The following is a 22507-nucleotide window of genomic DNA, read 5'->3' on the forward strand; positions in this document are numbered from 1 at the left end:
TTAGAAAAATCCCTAAAGATAATGCCAAATTTCTCTCAGTTCTACCTTGACCGATGGTCTTGGTCTTGGGCCTGAGGCAGTAAGATTTAGTAGCAATCTCTATATTTGGAGGTGAAGAGATCTTGGCTCTAATTTTGACTTCCCACTTCTGAGCTCAGTTACCCTGGCAAATTATTTCATTTCGGTGCCTCAGGTTCCTCATCTGTAAAATGGGCCTACTTGACCCAACTCATGATCTGCTTCATGGCTCAAATTAAACAATTTTCACTTTCTCCAAAAGAACCTCCCAGGCCTTCATGCTAAAACAGTTATTTCTCTTTCAGCCTCCACAGCACTTTGTACAGATGGCTTCTGATGAATTTTCTTTATATGCAACTCTATTGACCACTCTTTATTAATCTGACAGAAAGAGGGTTAAATCCATTCTAATGGTTTCATACAGCATTTAATTAAGGATACTATCAATAGAACTCTAAGCAACAGGATGAGACCAATTTGTGGACCTGACGTCAACCATACCCAAGGGCCTTGACTGAACCAGAAAGACAACCAACCACCAAACAAACAAACAAACAAAAAAACAACCATAAGCTATCAAGCTCTACCTTAGAAAGCCAGGTGGCATTCTCTAATTTCTATACTGATTTTGTACCTGGCCCGAGGCATTAATTCATGTATATCAGGGTGTATAAGCAATTATAGACTCTACTTGGCCCATAAGAAAGCTGAGAGCAATTCTATCATCCATAATCACACCAGCGAGTTGAGGCTTCATCTGAATGCATTCCATGGCTAAGGTGGTATCACTGACAGCTTCAGCTAAAGACAGGAACAAATTCCATTAAAACATTTCTAATAGGATGACACTCAAGATAGGGATAATCAGGGGGAGGGGGAAAGTAGATGGGATAAAGGAGGACAGAAAGAAATCTAACTGTGGGAGGTGAACACACTGTAAATGTAAATAAGTATATGCCTTACTGTTAAAGTATACAGCTGAACATTGGATTTCATTAACCAATGTCACCATGACAGATAGATAGATGCATGCATGCATACATACATACATACATACATGGAGATGAAAAGATAGAATAACCTCTCGCAGTGTGCCTAAATGAGTCAGTCACCCTTCCAGGAAGCTCCCCCATGTAACCAAAGGTAGTCTCATTTTGGAGGAATTTCCACAGTCATCTGATGGCTACATGATCTACTGCGGGTGTCTCCTTAAACAACTGAAAGTTGTTTAAGACCTTCCCAATGGTGCAAGGCACCATGTTTTTAGGGAGGAAGGCAAGTTTATGCCTGGCTTCCACACAGGAACATCCTGGGGCATACATGATGTCCCCGTCACAATTGTTGGGGCATCCCAAATGGAACCTACATAATTCAGGGGATACTGGCAGTGTCCTTAATGTGGTCTCCTGGCCACCTGGTAGGCCTCAGAATTCCTAGTTCACTTAGAATAATTGAAACCAGTTCTTATTTTTTTTGAAAGACTGCCTAAGGGTAATTAATTCAACCTGTCCCATATGTCCACATCACTAGTCAGGTGGCATTTGTCTACCCCATAGGATGACTAATAGCTGTAAGAATGGAGGTGGGGGAATTCTGGAAGTTGTAACATATTCTGCATGAAAGCTATAGGAGCTGAACATGCTGATTTTCTGATAAACTTTTTAGTAGATTAAAGGAAATGGCTATCAAATGGTCGTTAGAGTCATCTGGTGGGGCATGGCAAAACCAGCAGTCAGTCCAGTTCAAGGAGCTTGCAACAGTTTAAGAGAGTTGTACTAGGCCATTTTCCTCTGAGACAACGGCTCCAGGGGTAACTTTTTCCAAATTTTCTATCTAGGACCATGTCAAACAAACAAGGGAAACCCAGGTGGCTGAACCAGAATTAAATGTGAATACCTAGGGCCTCCTTTTGGCTAAGGAACCACCTAGAGGGTATAGCAACCAGGCTGGCCTGGGGATGCTCTTAAGGCAAAGAAAACAACATGCCCAGCAATGGTCAGGGCAGCAGAATACTGAATTATCAGAACAGATCTATACAAAACTCCTCAACCCCTCTTATTCTGATCATTACTCAGTAAACAACAACAATAATTTTGTCTCAACTTGACTGCAATATTAGGTCCCCAGATATTTGGTTAAGCATTATTCTGGCTATGTCTGAGGGTATTTCTGGATGAGAAGACTATTTGAATTGGTAAACTCAGTAAAGCAGACTGCCCTCTGCAATGGTGGTGGGCCTTATCCAAACTGTTGGAGGCTAGAATAGAATGAAAGTCAGGGTAAGATAGAATTCACCCTCTCTGCCTCTTTGCAAGCTAGGACATCAGCCTTCTGTTTCTGGACTGGATCTTACACTGTCGGTTCTCTTGGTTCTGAGGGCTTCAGACTCAAACTGAAACTACACTATTGTATCTCCTAGGTGTCTAGCTTGCAGACAGACCATGGGACTTCTTAGCCTCCAAAATCATGTGTTCCCATTCCTTATAATACATCTCTTCATACAAACACATATCTTATTTATTGTTTCTTTGAAGAAAACTAACACAGCAGAGGAGGTGATTGCTTTCTAGGGACAGCCACATTCAGTGACCAAACTGCCTTACTAAGGTGTATTGACCAGGACGAGGTAAGAGAGGTAGAGTCAGAAATCTTCTGAGTACATTTTTTGAATAGGCTGTTTCAACATTCAACAATATTACACGCTTGTGGATGGAAGAGCGGAAGGTCCAAATAAATACCATGGCCATCAACTCACTGCTGAGTGGTTTTTGCCATAAAAGTTGCTCCACTGTCAGGCTGCATGTGGTCAAGAAAAACAAAAATATGAGACAGAATAGTTTCAGGTTCAAAATAGTGTGGAGTTGACTAACAGCAACACTGTAACCTTCAGAAATGTTAACAATGGGGAGGCACTACTGGTAACCTCCAGAGGAAACATATAGCCAATCGGCCAGGAGAGGTTGGAGTACATGCCCTGTGCTATGCTGCCTCACTCATGGCTAGACACACAGGACCTATGACAGGAGTTACAATTCTGACATATAGCAGTAGCCTCTGCATCAGAAACATAAGTGTTTTACTTTGTGCCCAGGCTATGATGGTGGGTGTAATGCCACATTTGCTATGATGATGGATCCAGGCAACAATGGTGGCAATCAGTAGTACAGGCTCCATCTGCAGCTTGACTTCAGTTGGTCTCATCAATGAGTCCCCAATGTAGTTATCTACATGAGTGACCCAGACAGTTCAATTAATAGCTGTAATTACTAGTTTGTGGCCCCAAAGAGTGTCTTTAATCTGACAGTCGGTAGTTTTCCAAGAGACAGACCATAAGTCTAGGCCATTGGCAAGAGCCAGAGAGTCAGTAAAAATATAATATATCCCATCTCTAGGAATTGTCTAGGGCAAAGATGACAGCTATCAATTCAGCCCATTGTGCTGATCAGCCCTTATCTCCTTACATCCCCTTACCTGGCCCAAGTTCTTTCTCTTCTTGAAAGCCACACATGTCAGGATCCCATCCTTTTTACCAAAACTGTCAGAGACGTCTATGGTCTAGAATTTAATCCTACTTGCAAATGTTTAACAAGTTAACCTACTATTTTTTCATGGATACTAGCAGAAGACATGACTCCTGGATAAGAGGCAAAGAACTTTATTATTTGTAGTACAGGAAGTAACGTGAGCATATTTGTGCCATTTTCCCATGCCCCCCAAATGATGCAGAATAGGCCTAGAAGAATGCCTACACATGCAGTGGGTGGTGTCACAGGCAAAGAACCCTGAGCTTGGGAGATTCAACATTTTATAACAGTATATAAACCTGCTCCTTAGGGAGACAATCTCTAGTCTCTCTGGGTTGCTCACTGCCAAAAAAAAACCAGTAAGATAGGGCCCACGAAAAGTGGTCAGGGTCTTGCATTCACATAAAAAAAAAAAATGCAGGAATGCTCAGGGCTCATGACAGATCGCTTCTCCCAAGTTTCTCATTCTCCAGTGAGTCACCTTCAATAGCATTATAAACCAAATCCAGGGCTGTAAAGCCTGAATATTATTTAATGCTCATCGGTGGTTTCCCAGAAGAGTTTGTCAAAGGGAAATCTCCTCCCAAAAGGTCAAAGCTCTTTTACAGCAGCTAAGATTCGCTGCAAAAAATTCCGAGTCTTTTATTCTTGTCTCTGAATGGATTTAAAATTGGCATGGTAGACTGTAGGAATGGATTGACAGTAAGACAACCTAACAATTGCCATTCTTTTTAACAAGCATCATGCACCCAAATTCCTGCTCTCCCAAGCATACCACCCAAAGATCTAACAATTCATCTGGTTTCTGCCCAAAGAAGTTGGGATTTTCCTTCCTTTCATGCTCTTGTAGGTGTGTCTCTGTAATTACTATCAAAAGGAGGAATCTGCTGCACACCCAGGAGGAATATTAGTGTCAGTAGTTATAACAGGGTGGTCCCAAGGCTGACTGCCAGATTAGTGAGGGAGTCCTCCTGCCCAGAGGAGAGTAAGCAACAACCAGGGCACCTTGTGAACATCTTTGAAGCTACTTCCCACTACTCAGAGCCTGCAACCACCTCCCCAAATCCTCATTAACAAGCAACAATGCATTTATGTATTTAAAACACTATTCTGAGAAGGGGGCCACAGACACCACCAAGCAATTAAAAAAATCCAGGGTACAAAAAATGGTTACGAATCCTTGTTGATTATTCTTAAGGCAATTGTGGTCATTAGAAGTCATCTGAGCACATGTGTTTTCACGCTGGATTATTATATTTAATAACATTAAAGGCTATCAGTGGGGACAGGATACGTTCTAAAACATATGTATTAATGTGATATTAGAGGTTTTCCCAGCTGAGTTCCATCACGGAGACAAGGTTTGCAGCAGGGAGAGGGGTATCTAGGTAGAGGTGGAGATAAGGTAAAGAGACTTGGTAAGAGAAAGAGCTCTAAACTGAGGAACTTAGACACAGAGAAATATACAACTTGTGTGTATTCAAAATAACTTTGCATTTTCTTCCACTTCCTAAGGTTGTTCTGAAGAAAGTTTCTAAAATATATATATATAAAAGCACCAAATATCAAATATGCATTAGCAGTTGAAATTTGCAAATAATTAAAAACATTAGCTATCTTTCCCCAATCTCCTCAGCAGTCATATTTTGGAAGATCTAAGTCCTTCCTAGGTAGGTGTGAGGAACTGAGAACTACAAGGGAAATGTGATGGATGTCAGGATTTCCTAATGGGAGGGGTGCTGCAGATCTACTAAAGAGGATAAAGAGCCAAAATGGGATAGAAGGAACTACTCAGTCGACACAGATGTCAAAAGCCAGCCAGAAGCACTCTGCAAGCCTCACAAACTGCACCCATGGTGAGGCGTAAGCCTGTTTGTGATGAGAAACTGTCCTAAAACACTAAGAGTGTGGGGTTTGGCATAGTGGCAGATGACCAAGTGCAACACAGGGCTGCTAACTCACTTTTTCAGCAAATTGATACTGCCCCTACTGGTGTGTGGCATCATGGAAAAACTTTAAGAGATCTATGCTACTGAGGAAATCTCTAAGTGCATTTTATGGGCAGACTTAAAAAGATTATAGCACTCATATTCTTTATAATCACAAGGAATGTTTTGTATGCAGGCATTTCTGGAGGGTAAAGAGCCTTCATAATCTCACAAGAACACATTATCTAAAACCTCTTTGATAGTTTCAGACATTTAGAGGATGAGCTTTACCCAAGATCACAAATTAGAATAAAGCTAGAAAGAACCTAGACCTCTTGTCTCTCACTTGAAAACCTTTTTTCTCCTTTTATCCCACTTCTCCATTGGGATAGTGAAAAGCTAGAAACAAACAACATATATATCCGTCACCAGGGAAAGAATAAAATTAAAGCCATGTCTACTACAGAATGTTATGCAGTTATTAAAAATGAGTTTGACCTATACATACTGACAAGTACCTAAAAAATATTAAGATAAACTACAGACCATATTTCAACATAATCCGTTAAAAAAAAATGAAAATGAAAATGCAAGTATGTTTAAAAAAAAAAAAAGAAGAAGAAGTACACCTGGTGTGAAAAGACTCCAAGGAGTCATTGTGGAGAGGATTATTCCCTATCTACATCCACAAGCCTTGGGACCTCTGTATCTAAGTCATTCCTTCATTGTAAAAATACGATTATCCAATTTCACACTTTCAAAAGCTTCGAATAGCTAATAGAATAGAATTATCACCTAAAAGTGGAGGTGAGAAGACTAGCTCTGAGAATTACATGACTTACCCAAGGTTGACAGGAATAAAGAATATAAAATCCAAGGCTTCGACTCCCATCCAATAATGTTGCGCAATCCACCACTATGTGGCGGTAGAGAGGGCACCATTCCCAAGTCAGAGAAAATGTGATAAGTGTGATTTTTTAGAAGCTGAATATGGTTTAAAAAGGTACTAGGTTGAACTAGAATCATACTTTTGTAAGGATAGAGGGACAATATTCCTATTGGTCACAGGATCTCTGACCACAGTGGGAAAATACTAGAAGAGATGCTGCTCACACTTTTGGAGCTAGATTATCCAGGTTTAAATCACAGTTCTATCACTAGCTGTGTGACAAATTATTCAATTTTTGTGCCTCAGTTCCCACAAGCTATAAAATGGGGATAGTAATAGTACCTACTTTTTAGGATAATAATAGTACCTACTTCTCAGGATTCTTGCGAACATTAGTTAGTTAATACATGTAAAGTACTTAGAACACTACCTGACACAAAGTACTAAACGTCATTATTATTATTATCACTGGAAACCTAGCAATTCCTCACCTTCAGGTCCTCAGGAGCCTTTGACCAGTAAAACAGCCTAGAAACAAAAAGAACCTATAGTAGAGTAAGACTGTTAACACTTGCTGCTCTGTTCCTTCAATCAAAACTATCCATCAAAAACTCCGCTTTTTCACATCTTTCCTTTTATTGAAAAAAATTTTAGAAAATGGCAGTTCATAAAGGACACAAACAAATCAACAGGGATATACTAGTGAAAACATAGACAATATAAAACTAAAAACGTCATTGGCTTCTTTAATTGGTTAAGAGCACAAAATGTAACAGACAGGTCTGTTTTAAACAAATTAAAAAGCTGTTTTTCGCCCCAGTTCTCTCCAAATCATATATATACACACGCATAAAAAATGGTGTGTGAAGATGTTGTACACAAGAAGTTGTATCCTGAATTAAGGGAGACAGCTGTTAAAACAGGAATTAACATAATAAAGGCGGCAACAGATTAGCAATTTTAAAAACTGAGTCTTCGGATGTTGCATGGCACAAAGCTTTACTACATTAAGTACTGCTAGACATGAAGGAGAAAGTCTGTACGGCTTTTAGCAAAACTGCTTTTCCAGAAAAGCAAATCAACGCAATTAGCAGACTTAGGAGGCTACAGCTAGATATCAGAGCTACAATTTCTTGTATCTGAGCTAAAAAATCCTAGTTACCCAGAATGGGCTAAAATTTCAGGACAAAACAGGGACATTTTTAACATTTCTTATTTTATCCAGTTTAAGTTCTCTGATACTTTCTCCCTCACCCCGTGATTCCACATGATCCTGCAGAAAGATGGCCGCTTTTAGAACTGGTTATTTTATTTTTCTTTCTGTGGCGAGACTGTCATGGAGCCTGGATATTTCAGGCTCATATGCATCCATGACCAGTGTCCCGCTGTGGTCAAAAAACTTAGCAATGGACTTGGTGAACTCAGCTTCCCGCTGCTGCTTTGTTCTCCCGCTGATGAAGGTCAGCTTCAGAGTGTATTTGTCATCGAACCTAAGCAAAGATAATAAATCAAAAACCAAACAGAGATTCAACCAGTAACAATAAGCACCAAATGTTTTTGAAGAACAGGGCTGAGATGCCTACACAGATTTGTCCTTTTGAAACAAACAGCAGGGGTTCCTGCCTTCAAGATATAAGTTCTGATTCATAGGTATTGCCATATCTTCCCTGATTTAATTAGTGTAGATGTCTCTTATCTTGTCATAGACTGTAAAGCCATATGGACCATCTTCTCTCACCTCTGGACCTCATATTTGTTATGTTAGAAGAATCTTTCTAGTAGACACTTTTCTCAGTCTCAACTGACTAGTTCCCACTTGTTAATACTAATTTGGAAATAAACTTCTCTGGGAAAGACTTCCCAAACACTCCCAAACTGGGTCGGATCTCTCTCCTTTTGTCTTCCACAGCATCATCCATCAATAGTTGAATGAGTGCCAATCATGTGCCAGGTCTAAAGACAGGCTCGTTGCTGTTAGTGAAATTACCTATTGAAATGTTTATTTGTATTCTTCACTGGACTCAGGGATGCTTTAGGGCAAGGATTTTTGTCTTGTTTTCTATTCTTAGCTTGACAATTGGTAAGCAATCAAATTTTTATGAATAAATGAAGAACCCTAGTTTTCACAGATGTTCCCCAATTCCAGGTTGCTCAGTTCTTACACCCTGTAACCAATCTAGCTCTAAGTTCTACCTTGTTCCCAGGCCAGGAATGTCTTTTACTGCACGAACTACAGATTCTTTAGCTACACCTTAGGGTATCATGAGGCCTTTACTATCTCCATCCATTCAAGAGGGTTTATGACATCAGCCTCTGGCATGCTAACATTCCTCCCCCAACCCCTACCTGTTTCTGCCTCCATTTAATTAGGGCATATTAAGTGGATTTCAGGCTGGTATTACCTTTAGAGGAAGAAATTGCTTGCATCTGTTTATGCATATTTAAAATAGGAAAACTACTATCTACCATTCAGGATCACTGTCATGGTTAAATAGTGCCTATCATTAACAAGTGCTGAAAAAAATCATAGCTCAATAAACTGTTATCTAGCCGGTTACTCCCAACCTGGATGGCTAGCTAAGATGAAGGTCCTTGAACTATTTTCAACACCTCAAAAATTCTTCTCAATTACTGCTAACTGATATCTCAGTAATATTTAAACATCTGGACCCAACGGCTTTGATGGCAGGACATGATCTGATGAATTGTGACCTGATGCATTTTAGAAATAGTTATTCATTAATTCAATATTTTATTCAACCCCAATTATGCATGTCAGGCAGTTTTAGATGCTAAGAATATATAGCAGTGAACATAAAAGACAAATATCTGCCTTTTGGGACTTCTTGGATAAGGAAACCAACAATAAAATAAAAAATACAATGTTTCTTTTAAATATGGTAGGCAGGAAAGCCTTCACTAAGCTGATGTTTGAGCCCCAAAGAAGATGAGAGAACAAGCTATTTGGAAAAAGAATATTCTAGGCAGAGGAAACAACAAATGCAAAGGTCCTAAAGCAAGAACATGCCTGGAACGTATGAAGAACAGGAAAAATGCCAATGAGAACAAATGGAGTAGAAGGGGCTAAGAGCCATAGGCAATGCAGGGTGTGTATGCATAAGTGTGTGGGGTGGAGAGGATTGGTATGGATTTCTAAGCTATGCTTATGATTTCAGTTTTTTTCTCTGAGGGTTTTAAACAGAAGATTGGGTTGATTTGCCCTAATGTTTTAACAGGATCACTCTGCCTACTGTACTGGGAATAGACTATGGGCAGGGAGAGCAGGGGCAGGTGTCTATTAGGACATTATTACAGTAACCTAATTGTGAAATGATGGTAGCAGTGGAGATGGTAAGTGGTCAGACTGAATATACTTAGAAGGTAGAGCTGACAGATTTGCTGACAGATTGCTGAGAAGACTGAGAGAAAGGTGTCAAAATAATTATAGAGTTCTGACTAGCGTAATTAGAAGAGGGAGTTGCCATTTATTGAGATGCAGAAAACTGGGGGGAAAGCAGGTTTAAATGAGGGATAGCAGAGTTAAGTTCTGGATGTATTAATTTTGAGATGCTCATTAGGAGCCAATGTCAGAAAGGTGGGATATATCTGAAGTTCAGAGTAGAGGTCTAGGATGAAAATACAGATTTAGAGATCTTCACCATATAGATGGTATTTGAAGTCTTGAGGTCGAGATAAGATTACACCTAGTGAGTGAATATAAAGAAGAGATGCTAGGAACAAGCACAAGTGGCATTTCAAATTCAGAGAAAGGGTATAATGAAGAATCACAAAGGAGACTAAGGAACAGACATTAAGGTAAGGAGAAAATTGGAAATAAATTATGGTATCCTAGAAGCCTAGTTAACAAGAAGAAAAGTGTAACAATGACAGAGTGATCCACTGTGTCAAATGCTGCTGGTAGGTTAAGCACGATGAGGAGAGAGAAGTGGAGAGCAGATGCGAGAGACCTGGGAGAAGAAAAGGGGAACAGAGAAATGAGAAGATCATGCGAGGAGAATATGGAGAAAGAAAATAACTTTTTTTAGTTGGATGGGAGAAATTACAGCATGTTTGTATGCCAGAAAGAACAACCCAGCAGAAGCAGAAACATCAAGTAAATAAAAAGAGATAAGAATCTAATGGACAACTGGAGAAGAGACTTTCAAGAGGAACTTAGAAAGAAGGCAGAATACAATGAGCACTCTATAGAGGTAATAATACAAGAGTTCTGACTGCTTCTATCTTCTCATCTATAAAAGAAGCAGAGAGTAAAGGTGGGAGAGGAGGGGAAGAGGTTTGAGGATAGAAGAGATGAAAGACTCTCTAGAACACTGAGAGTAACTGGACTATAGAAATGCCATGGAATCTAAGCTAGGTAAGGAGGAAGTGAGGGGTAGGACAGTGAAAAGGTGGTAGGCTCGATGGATTACAGATGCCAAGGGGGCTGAAGAATTGCTAGGACAAGAAAAGTAAGAGATAAACTAGAAAAAATAGGAAGCAATGGTCAAAGAGCGGGATACTTAACACTGAAACTATTGAAGGTAATTAGTTATCAGTAATAGCAAGGTCTAGGGTATATCCAGGGAAATAGTGTTTAAGACATGGTAGAAAACAAGAGAATCAGAAAAGAGAAGTAAAACTGAAAGGCCAGAGTATTGGGATAATAATATACTTGGATATTGAAGCACCAAGGCTTCTGAAAAGACCTACGTTAAAGAGTACCCATAAACCAGGAGCTTTCTTCAAGGAAAGAGAAGTGGGTCTGTATTTAATTGCAATCAGAAGCAACAGAGGGTGGCATATTTCCTCTCCACAGGCATCAACAATATGGCAGTTGGTAAAAATCAGCAGGGAATGTGGAAAAATCAGACACTCATACACTGCTAGTGGGATTGTAAAATGGTGCAGCTGTTTTGGAAAATAATCTGGCAATTCATCATTCAAAAAGAGTTACTATAAGACCCAGCAATTCCTCTCCTTCATACATTACCTGAGAAATGAAAATATATGTCCACACAAAAACCTGTACACAAATGTTTATAGCAGCATTATTCATAATAGCCAAAAGGTGGAAACAACTCGAATGTCCAGAAACTAATAAAAGAACAAGCAAAATGTGGTATGAAAACATGCTAAGTGAAAGAACCCTGTCACAAAAAATCATATATATGATTCACATGAAATATCCAGAACAGGGAAATCTACAGAGACAGAAAGTAGATTAGTAGTTACTTATGGTTATGGAGAATAGAGGACAGGGAGATGATAGCTAAAGGGTACAGGCTTGCTTTCTGAGGTGATGAAAACGTTCTAAAGCTGACTGTGGTGAAGGTTGCAAATATATGTAAATACACTAGAAACCACTGAAATGTATACTTTAAATGGGTAAACTCTATAGTATGCAAATTATATTTCAATAAGGTGTTTAAAAACCACATGTCAGAATAAAATTAATGAAATCAAGATGGAGTAAACATCTAGAATTCTGCAACTCTGTTTCAGTGGCCTAGAACAGCAGGTAGATTTAGGATGGCTGACCCAAAAGGGCAACTAGGAGCCTTGCCAGGACAAGGTAAGAACTCAGCTGTAACATCAGAATGAAGGTCTGCTCCTCCTGACAGTCATCTCCATAAGCTGGTAATGAGAGGCTTTTTGGCATTGATGCTATACTTACCTTCACATATATGAATAATGGTATTTATAATTTGAAAGCCCACTATATGATAGGAACTGTACCAAGTGTCTAAGAGCATGACTAAGAGCATGAATCTTAGGCTCAGGAGTGACTAGAATACCTACTAGAATTCAGTCTGGAGTTGTATAACCCTGGAAGAACCAATGGGTCTGTATTCCTATTTATAAAATAAGTTGTTCTAAGGTTCATTGTGAGATAATGCACTTGGGCACAATACCCACTGTATACACAAAAGAAATCTGCTATTATTGTAACTAGTATCTCATCTTCCCAACAACTCTATAAGTCATTTTTGGCCCTGCTAAAGCTCAAATAGTTTACATGGTCTAACAAAAGTTACACAGCTGGAAAGAGATGAGCTGGAATTTGAACCCTGTTCCAGATATGTAGGAAGACATCAGGTGTCAGCTGTACAAAAATATACCCACTGCTGGTCAGAAACCGATTAAACTGTGCTTCTCTGAGTTACCTGGGAAATTGCTTCAGATATTCTTGACATCACACCTTTGACCTTTATAGTTCTGCACTGACTTAGTTAATCAGCCACAAGGAAAAAGAAAATCACTCTTCATTCTTCCGCCAAAGTACTTTCTCCCAGAGTTTATCCCGAGCACATCTGTGATAATGCAATCTCGGAACTCCAATGCTGGGAAAAACTTTCTAGAATATTCATACCCCTTTCTTCATTTTACATGACTAGCACTATGATCTGCATAGAGCAGGTATACAATAGTCTGTTGTTGATGACTCAAACACCCAGGGAAAATCCAACACCAGGATTTTAGAATCTGTGAGGGTAGACATACCTTTTGAGACTGGAGGACAGTTGCCAAATATCATCAGGATCCATCCCTGTAGGATCTTTCCTGTGGGCCACGAGAAAGATGCTTTTCTCTTTATATGAGGTATAAATGGTCAGGATCCCCATCATCACAAAATAAGTTCAAATAAAGTTAAGGAGAAAGCACACAAACATACACAAAAGAGAGATAACACGAATGACTAGTAAGGGCTACAAAAATTACTAAAGAAGAGTTTTGCTTTGTTGCACAAACACTGAAAATTGAGCTATTTCATTTTTAACCTTATGTTTATGTACCAAGAGAAGCAAAACTCTCTGGTTAGTAGTCAAAAAAACATCTCAAAAGGAAAAAATAGAAAAGGTACTCACACTTGTATTATAATAACCTCTATAACCAGCTCTCACCTTTTCTGTTCAAGGATAATGTGTATAAGAAGAACCTGTTAACTAGTTTGTCAAGACTTATGCTTATTTCTCTATAAAATACAAAATAACCATAGTGTACTTGACCATGTTCAACCAATTTTGAGGGTCATTTAAACTGACCAAATTAGTTTTCTATAAGAACAATTACTCCCTATATATATATATATAGGCTTATTATATTGTTTTTGACAGTATTAACTACCATATTTGAGAATCTACCATCTGTTAGAAACTGCCATAAGAGCTTTGTGTATATTGTATAATTTAAATTTTATGAAAGTGAGAGGCAGGAAAGTATAGTGCAAAGTGTATGGGCTTTGGAGTAAGGCAGTCTTAGATTTGAATTCTGGCTTTTAACAAATGTAACCTTGACAAATTACTTCCTTCTCCAAGGCTTAATCGTCATCTCTAAAATGGGGATAATACTGACTTTATAGAATTGTCCTGAAATTTTATTTATGTATATATATTTATGTATGTATATATATTTAAAGTGTCTAGCACACAGAAGACATAATAATCATTAACAGTATACATAAACTGACATGATTATAAAAATGGCAAAATCTTTTGTTTAAAACAAATATGATCAAACGAATGAAATTCCATCAAGGAAGTTCTCTTGGGAGACTATATTTTGTAATGACGTTGCTCTCTGTCTTCAAACTTCTTTAGAACTCCTTTGGAAACTGTCTCTAGAACCCATGTCATGTTCTTTTGAATTGCCTTATAGTTAAAAAAATTCATACTGGGATGATTTATAGATGCCAAGCATGGGGACTATGATTTGAGATCAATTTGGGTAATATCATTTTTGATCAGGACCAGCTTTATTAAATGGCTTGCTAACTGCCTTTGAAGAAAAATCCCCAAAGTGGAGTTTTTAGGAATATTTCAGGTAGTGACAATATTAAGAAAAGTAAACTGCTTACCAAAATGATTTGTTTTAAAGAGCTACTACAGTAATAGCACATAGTACACCCTCGATAATACTATGTGGCTACAAGAATGAGGTAGACCTGTACATACTAATATGAAAAGAGACCCGATATATTTAAGTTAAAAAGAAAAATATAGTATGTACAGATTGACTTGGGGGAGGTATGAGTGGGAATCACAAGAAAACTGTCACTATAAACATGTATTACTTTTGTAATAATAGTAATGCTATAATAAAAGTCCTATGTATTCGGCTTTTTGAGACATAATCAAACTGGGCAGGTAATGAACATGATTCTACATTTATCATAAAGAAAACATTTTGGAGCTGATTACATACCAAACACATTACAGAGTATCTCATTTAATCTTTATGATAATTATGAGTGTGTATTGCCCATGTTTATAAAAGAGTAGCATTCAAATAGTCTCAAAAAAGTTCTTATTAGCATGAGATCACAAAACAGTTTGATTGCAAACCCAGGTTCTCTAGCTCCAGAATAGGTTATTTCCACTGTTACACAAGCCACACCTACACTTCATGCTCAGTAACTCCTAGTTCAGCCCCTCAGCTTCAAGGAAACCTGACGGATCTGAACCTTCAAAATCTGATCCTTTCCTAATATTCTAGAGAGTGACTTGAAACAACCTGGTCTAATGAGAGAAGCTCTAGACTAGAAATAAGAGCTGGTTGTCACTATTACTGCGTTTTGCTACCAGGTGCTCACACTTGTATTATAATAACCTCTATAATAACTAAATAGAATTAAAGATCAAATAACTATATTAAATCTAAACTATCAAAGATAATTACTACATAAATTTACAGATACCCACAGCTGATAATGTTAAATTCTAACATGAGTAGGCTCCAAGATCAAAGTTTGTTTTTTGTAAGGAGCAGGGAGGAATATCAGTAGAAGTTTGAAAACAGTCACTAGAAAACAAACCTGAGCAAAAATAAAGGATATGATATGACACACAAAGCCAAAACAGGCTTGGACTCTGGAAAGGGGTGCATATAATCCCAAATCAAAGCCACAATGGCAAAGAAACAGGAGATAGTACAGATGGTGAGGCGACCGTCAATTAGACCAAAATTCTCCACGTACTTGTATTTTTCCAGAAGTACCTAGTGAGAAGAAGAAATCAAGCTAATAGGAATGATTCCTACCTAGAATCTGCTTGTATTCTTAATTTCCATGATAAAAGTCATATTAAGAATCATATAAATTACCAAGTAGTTTTTTGCCATTCCAAGCAAAAAAAAAAAAAAAGACTCAAATTATTTACAATGGATTCCAGAGAAAAAGTTCATCAACTCCTCATACATTTATTTTTAATCCTCAACTTTTTCCTAAGGATGAAGCTAAAATGTTCTTTTCTTCTTTTAAATGGAGAGATGACCAATTATGGATAAATATCTTATATACTCTCAACCTTCTTGGCTCCAGGCTAATTAACCTCGAAAAAACAGATTACTAGCTTTTAGGCATTCAAACGTTAAAAGAATTTGAGGAGTTTGAGGTAGCTAACATTTATATTTTAACATGTGTTAACCTATATACACTGTAAGGATTTTAGAAACTGCTTTCTGGCTTAATTCCTAACATAGAAAGCTAGGGTCATTCCAAATCACAGAAGAAAAAGATCCTGCATATGGGCTGTCAGTTGTACACATGCTAACAGACGCCCACTTCAAGAAAGTACCTTTTTGGCAGAATCATCCAAAGAATTTTTCACAGCTGATCCATCCCATTTGTCAATTTTTACAGGCTTATCATCAATCTTCCACTGTAAAACAAAAAGTTGTGCATCAAGAGACACAGCATCTTACTGAAAGTAAAATGAACTACTTCCTTAAGAGCATCCTTAAGTATCAGTAATATTCATCTTATGATGTTGAAAAACTTAAAGATAAAATAAAAATGAACGTGAATGAAACTAGGGTCATAGAATCAGATAGTACTCATAAGATGTTGCCAGTCTCCATGGTGAAGAGTCAAAATCTACAAGTCCAAAACCAGAACAGTTACATGGGCTACAGAGACTACAGTGTGAACGCACATATCCCATCACTGTTCTGCCTAAATGTGAGTATAGAAAAGAACTCCGCTTGGTCATCCTTTTCATTCTGTGACCACGAAACTCAGAAAATATACATCCATGGACTTTCAAACAGTAACAAAATGAAGATGGTCTCCTTTAATACATCTGTCAGTTAACAACTTTTATGTTTTACCAACATGTGTTAACTAAGGAAAACAGCAAATCCAATGTAGTCTACTGGAAAGAACATTTTGAATTAAAAATCAAGTTATACTGCCAATGAGTTATATGACTTTGGACAAACCCTATTTCAATTTCCCTGGTTTGAGGCAAGTGATTCTCTCACACATTATTGGCACAAGTTCAAAATGATATAATACCTACAGAAGACGATTTAGCACCTTGGATTCCCCCCCCCCGCTCCCCCCCCCACACACACTTTTCTCTCTCTCCCCTTCTCCCTCTCTCCCCTCTGGCCTCTCCTCTCTCTCCACTCCCCCCCCCACCCCCACCTCCCCGCCATACTAATGCCATAAAACTACAGGCATACCACTCAGAAGTCAGGCAAGCTAAGATACCATCACTGAGAGTAAAAGAGGATACATGACCTTCTATGGACACATGGTTGCTCTGAATACAGCTTCTAGAAAGCATGATTTAATACATTTTAATAGCCCAAACAATTTTAACTGCCAACGAATGCTCAACCAAAAGACAGAGATCCAGGTACAAGGTTAAAAGGATTTGGGTATAGTTTCTGTAAAGCATGGTTTATTATCACATATAAATTTTAATAGCCAAAACAAATTAAGAAAGCAATTTTTCTTTATAGCCTGCTATGTAGAGCAAAATAACTTACTGTAATGATCTAAGTTATTCTGCGATGAAGGCTAGAAGATTATATTTACATACCCATTTTTAAGATCAGGAAACTAGAAATGCTTTATTCTTAAAGTCAGTTTCATAGGAGCAAAAATTCACATCTGCTTAGAGAAAGACATAAGCATATTTGCATCTGTATTCATTTCTTTATGGAAAGTGAAACTACAGCTGTAGGAAATAAAATTAAAAACCTTCTACAAAATCAAGGCAAATCAAGTTAAAGAGATTGTAAGGTAGCAGCCTCTTCCCACAGAGCAAAAGCTCTATTCATTCCGATTCTGCTCCACTGAAAAACACATTTCCCCCTCATATTCTCTTCCACAGCACTGTTTCCATACAAGTAGAGACACTCTTTCTAAGGCTGTTTCTGAAGACAGAGGTGGCAGATCTGAAGTTTTTTCTCTGCTAAATTCAATACTGCAAATACTTATTCTGTTAATTACTATAGAGAACTATAAGAATCTCTTGTGGGAAACTGGACAAATTGGTATAACAATACAAGACAGTATGTCACATTAAGTGGCAGCTTAATTTCATGTGCCATAAATGCTAGAGAATTCAGAAGGGGAACAACTCAATGTAAGGCAGAATGAAGTTTTTGAGGAAAAAGTACCTAACAACTCTTGTTTTCTACCTCACTTTTTGATTAATCCTGCCAAGTGTTCCTTTGTGAGGCCTTTTTTTTTTTTTTTTTATCTATTTTGCTATTCCAGTTGGGAGTTCTCATCACCTTGTCATTTCATTTTTATAGCTCTTCACAAAGAACATTTACCAATATTATACAATATAATATGTATATATGGGCTTCCACATTGTTTATATAAAAAATTTAAGTTCAGTAATATCCAGTAACTTATCCAAGGCCATGTAGCTTTTAACATCCTGCAACTGAACTCAAACTTGTCTTTATATTAAAACCTATACATTCATATGGTATAAGGATTTATTAGAAGGCTTTTAATTTCTACCTCTCTAAACTATCTGAATACTTTTCTTAAGGCATTTAAGTTTCAAAAACTTTTAAGAGCTTCTTAATACTACTTCAAGAAATTCATGCCCTCCTCAATTTTGTCATTACAGATCTCTTAGAGAACCAGCCAGTCAACTTACTACCTGAGAAACATCAGACACCTGTGTACCTTAGCTCAAGGACATTCTTAACTGGTGTATACGTTCTCTCTCTCTCTCCCCTAAAAGGTCCTAGCTCCACTCTCATACATAAGGTCATCCCCTGGGGCCCCCAACCCCTTATCAAGTGGATCTCAGGGATCATTTTCTCTCTCATTTAAACTTCTGTAAAAAGTACACAAACACACCAAATACTTGTATGTTTAATATTTTGGGTACCCCATGCCCTATACTCTGCAATACTGAGTACTTTCTGACAGCAGGATTCTTGATTTCTCTGTCACCACACATTCATATTTGACACTATATGTTACAGAGATCATTCATGTATATCATCTCATTTGATTCTCCCAAAGACTATAACTTTTCAGATGAAGGGAAGCTTAGTGAGGTTAATTAAGTCTTCATACAGCTTGAAAGTAGCACAGTTATGTCAAAATCCAAATCTTATGATCCCCAAATCCAGGTTTTTTCAATAACACAATGATGCCATCTAGTTTTCAGTAATAACTACCTTAGCAGAATGATGCTTAATGTTTGCTGCTGATGATCCAAACAGAGGGAGGGAAAAAGCAAAAGCAGTCAATGGGATAAGATGAGCAAAGGCTGTGAGGTACTCACCCAACAAGAAGACAGGATTTGTGTTTGAAAATGACCATCAATTCCCAATACTCTTACATTTACCATCCCAAACCCTAGAATATGTTCCTGTCTCTTAAAAGGGATTAAGAATGTGAGAACCATGTAACTCAAAACCAATGACACCCAAAAAGAGAAGATCTGGATCTGAAACTCTCAATATGATCATGTATTCATTTTTAAACACCTACCATGTGTTAGGCACAGGGAAGTCTGCAAACTGTAGTCAAATAAAATAAAAAATCCTATTTACTACATTAAAGACCCCCAAATTTAATATTTCTCATCAAACTAGCCCAGGGCCCTACAATGAGAGAATTGGAAGGGACCTTAGGGTACATTAAGACTAAATACCTCATTTCAGAAATGAGGAAACATAGCGAGAACAAGAACGTTTCAAGGTCACATTGCTAAGTAGAGGCAGAACCAGTACTAGGACCCAGATCTCCATGCAATGGTTTCTTCCAAGATGCTATGCATAGGACAAGAGGAGCCAAGGAAGGGGCAGAGTTTTCCATTTTTTCTCTCTCTAGCCCTTGTTGCTAGGACAAGGGGGAGGGGGAGAGGGGAGAGAAATAGAGGCGGAGGGGAGCAGGGGGGGGAGGGAGAGGGAGAGGGAGAGGGGGTGGGGAGAGAGAGAGAGAGAGAGAGAGAGAGAGAGAGAGAGAGAGAGAGAGAGAGAGATGGGCAGAGGGGGTAAGAAGCATGAGCAAGGAGCAAATGAGGGCAGGGGACGGTGGAGAGGGGCGGGGGGGGGGAGATAAATTGTAAAGCCTTTCTGTCAGCCTAGTAGGAGAAGCCAATACTTAAACTTAAGTTCAGTGTCCGGGTATAGTGATAAAACGCCTAGAAACCTCAGTAAGCAAAAGGCCAAGGAGCAGTGTGGAATCTGTACCGACACGCAAGGTAAGTGGTCGCGCTGGGAAGTAGCGGCTGTTAACTTCGAGCAGCTGCTTTCATTCCTTCGGGTTTGTTTTCCCCGTAGGTGAAATGGGCCCCATCAACAGTAGTCCCCAGCACCAAAGAAAATCGACAGCCGCGTTGAAATGTAGGAATCATCAAGTTATCCTAAGAAGCTGTGGCGGCCAGCACGAAGGAACAGGTACACTTCCGAGAAGGAACTAAAGAGGGAAGTACCTGGATTTGAGGTGTGGAGAGAGCGGTCTACAAGTGCCCGTAAAGTTCCCATAGTGAGCCACACCAGGACTCCCCCGAGAAGCCGCAGAAGAAAAGAGGGACGGGGATGGGAAGGTGTTCGCACCCGCCGGGCTCTCCAGGCCTCGACTGTCCCCAAGGACCTGCCTCTCACCTTATCCAACAAACCGCTGCGACCACTGCCTGTCCCGCAGCTGGAGCCACCGCCAGCCCCGCTACTGCCTCCGCCACCACTTCTCCCGCCCTGTGCAGCCGACGCCGCCATCTTTTCTGCATCTGCGTCTCCTTACTTGTCTGAAGCCGATTGGCTGAAGCTGATGCGTGACGCGCCGCGCGGAGTCAATCGGGATTCGTAGTTCGCGGCTTGCTGAAGCGAGGTTGCCCGCAGAAGTGGCCGCGGGGCTTGCCGGGATTTGTAGTAGTTAGAGGCTCCGGCCGCCGGTTGCTGCCTACACGGCTAGCCGCCGCGTCGCGGTTACTAAGGGGTGGAGAAGGTAGTGGCAAGCGCCACCGTGGAGCGGCTCCAAGATCCCCGGGAGGCTCGCAGGCGCGTATCCCGCTTGACTGGGACGTTGCCCTTGCGGGCACCCCGGAGGCGGAAACGACGCCGGAGGCAGGTGGGGCTGGAAACTTAGTTTGCGTGAGGGGTTAGAGTCTCCCCTGCCTCAGCTGTAGGTTCCAAAGGGATGGCCGGAGCTGTTCTCCATCCATCTCTAGCCCTGTTACAGCACCTACGGATTAGTCTCTGGTGACTGTCAGCTTAACCGTTAGTAATGTTTTCCTGTTATAGCGAATTCATTCACTAAGCGCCTACTGTCTGCCAGGCAGTATCCTATGTGCATATATGTATGTATGTATGTATGTATTTATTGATTTATTATATGTAAGTATAGCTGGTATACAATATCATACTAGTTTCAGGTGTATAGTATAATGATTCAATATTTATATACTCTACAGTGTGATCACACTATCATCTGTCACGTTGTAAACTTATCACAGTATTGACTATATTCTCATTTTTCACCCATCTCCTCATCCCCCTCCTCTCTGACGCCTATCAGTTTGATCTGTTTCAATGAGTTTTTGTTTTATTTTGTTTCTCGTTTTGTTTTTTAGATTCCACGTGTAAGTGAAATCAAACTGCATTTGTCGTTCTCTGACATTTCACTTAGCATAATACCCTCTAGGTCCATCCATGTTGTCACAAATGGCAAGATTTCATTTTTTTTTATTGCTGAATAATACTCCACTGTGAATGAGTATATATATCTGTGTGGATAACACATCTTCTTTATGTCCATCCACTCATTCAGTCCTTTAAAAGCCCTGTTCAGTTGGAAAAATAAGAAATTTATCAAAGGCCAGATAGCATGTATCAGAACCTGGTTTAGAATCCAGGTTTTTTTTAACATCAAAACTTGTGGTATGTTCCCTCTGTTGCTATGCTTTTACAGTTTCAGGATGTAATTGTATTCTAGATTTTTATTAATTCACTCTTTTCCCCGCAAAAAAATTTGAGCACCAACATTGCCTGGAACTGTCTGAGGGATACAGAGAGACCAAGACAGACCTATTTCCTACTGTCATGGAACTCCTACTCTAGTGACCTAGAGTTATCACATAACACGATTGTACTATACTATGCTCTATTATATTGCATCACATGTTTTTTTATCCTCATAAATCCCTCATAAGTGACCAAATGATTGAACAAATATTTGAGTGCTTACTATGTAGCAGTCAGTGTTCTAGTCACTGGGGATATTTCCCTGAACAAAACTGACAAAATACCTGTCTCAGCAAAGCTAACATTCGATACATAATGTTAGATGAGATTTCTTCACCTCTTTGAAGCAACCCACTCAGAAGCCCACTCAGTAGCTTTTTGTTATTGCTCATCTTTTATAACTTCATGTTTTTTAGGATACAGCTCTACTGTCCTCTGCTCTATGACACCTTTCCTGATCTTTCTTTGCAGACATAATGAAGTGCTCCATAGCATTGTGTTTGTGGTTCAGTTCAGTAAACGTTACTGAGTCTCTTCAATGGGCTTTTTGAGGTGCTGGCCTTAGAGAGGCTGGCCTTAGAGAGGCCTGGCCTTAGAGAGGCTCACAACCTGAGGTTGGGTGGTGGAGTGTTTGGAGTGGGGAACAGACAGGTAAGCAGACCATTATAATATAGTAGGGTAGAGTGCCTCCATTAAGAGGTGGGCCTGAGGCAGTAGAACAGAGAAGGGTCAACCTGAGGAGGGGATGTACAGGAAAACTGTTTGCATGCACCACACAAAGAAGAGGGGCAGAAGTGGATAGGTCAAAGGAATGGGACAAATATGTATGCATTACTCTGTGTGTGTGTGTGTGTGTGTGTGTGTGTGTGTGTGTGTGTTTGGAGCTCAGAGGCACTACAGGTGGATTGAGATTAACTGCTTCA

The 22507-nt window shown here is 39.3% G+C and overlaps 2 protein-coding genes across 5 annotated transcripts in view; one reads left to right on the top strand and one right to left on the bottom strand.

Annotated features, from left to right (window-relative positions):
* Positions 1 to 6971: 6971 nt before the first annotated feature.
* On the bottom strand, positions 6972 to 20378 carry SPCS2 (signal peptidase complex subunit 2). The gene is made up of 5 exons (XM_016161493.2): positions 20229 to 20378; positions 15932 to 16015; positions 15193 to 15353; positions 12861 to 12995; positions 6972 to 7849 (listed from the first exon to the last, which is right to left on the bottom strand). Exons 1-5 carry the CDS (start codon positions 20337 to 20339, stop codon positions 7663 to 7665), a joined length of 678 nt encoding a protein of 225 aa, XP_016016979.1. The 5' UTR covers positions 20340 to 20378; the 3' UTR covers positions 6972 to 7662.
* The window catches only part of XRRA1 (X-ray radiation resistance associated 1), a 45600-nt gene continuing 43467 nt past the window's right edge, over positions 20375 to 22507 (top strand). The window contains exon 1 of one of the 4 annotated variants that reach the window (XM_036221223.1): positions 20375 to 20691. The gene's annotated coding sequence lies outside the window, so the exon portion shown is untranslated. Of the gene's footprint in view, positions 20841 to 22507 lie in introns of all 4 variants that reach the window. The other 3 variants (XM_036221222.1, XM_036221221.1, XM_036221224.1) reach the window with 3 other exon arrangements.

This window comes from Rousettus aegyptiacus, unplaced genomic scaffold, assembly GCF_014176215.1.
Source record: "Rousettus aegyptiacus isolate mRouAeg1 unplaced genomic scaffold, mRouAeg1.p scaffold_m13_p_5, whole genome shotgun sequence".
In the NCBI taxonomy this organism is placed as follows: domain Eukaryota; kingdom Metazoa; phylum Chordata; class Mammalia; order Chiroptera; family Pteropodidae; genus Rousettus; species Rousettus aegyptiacus.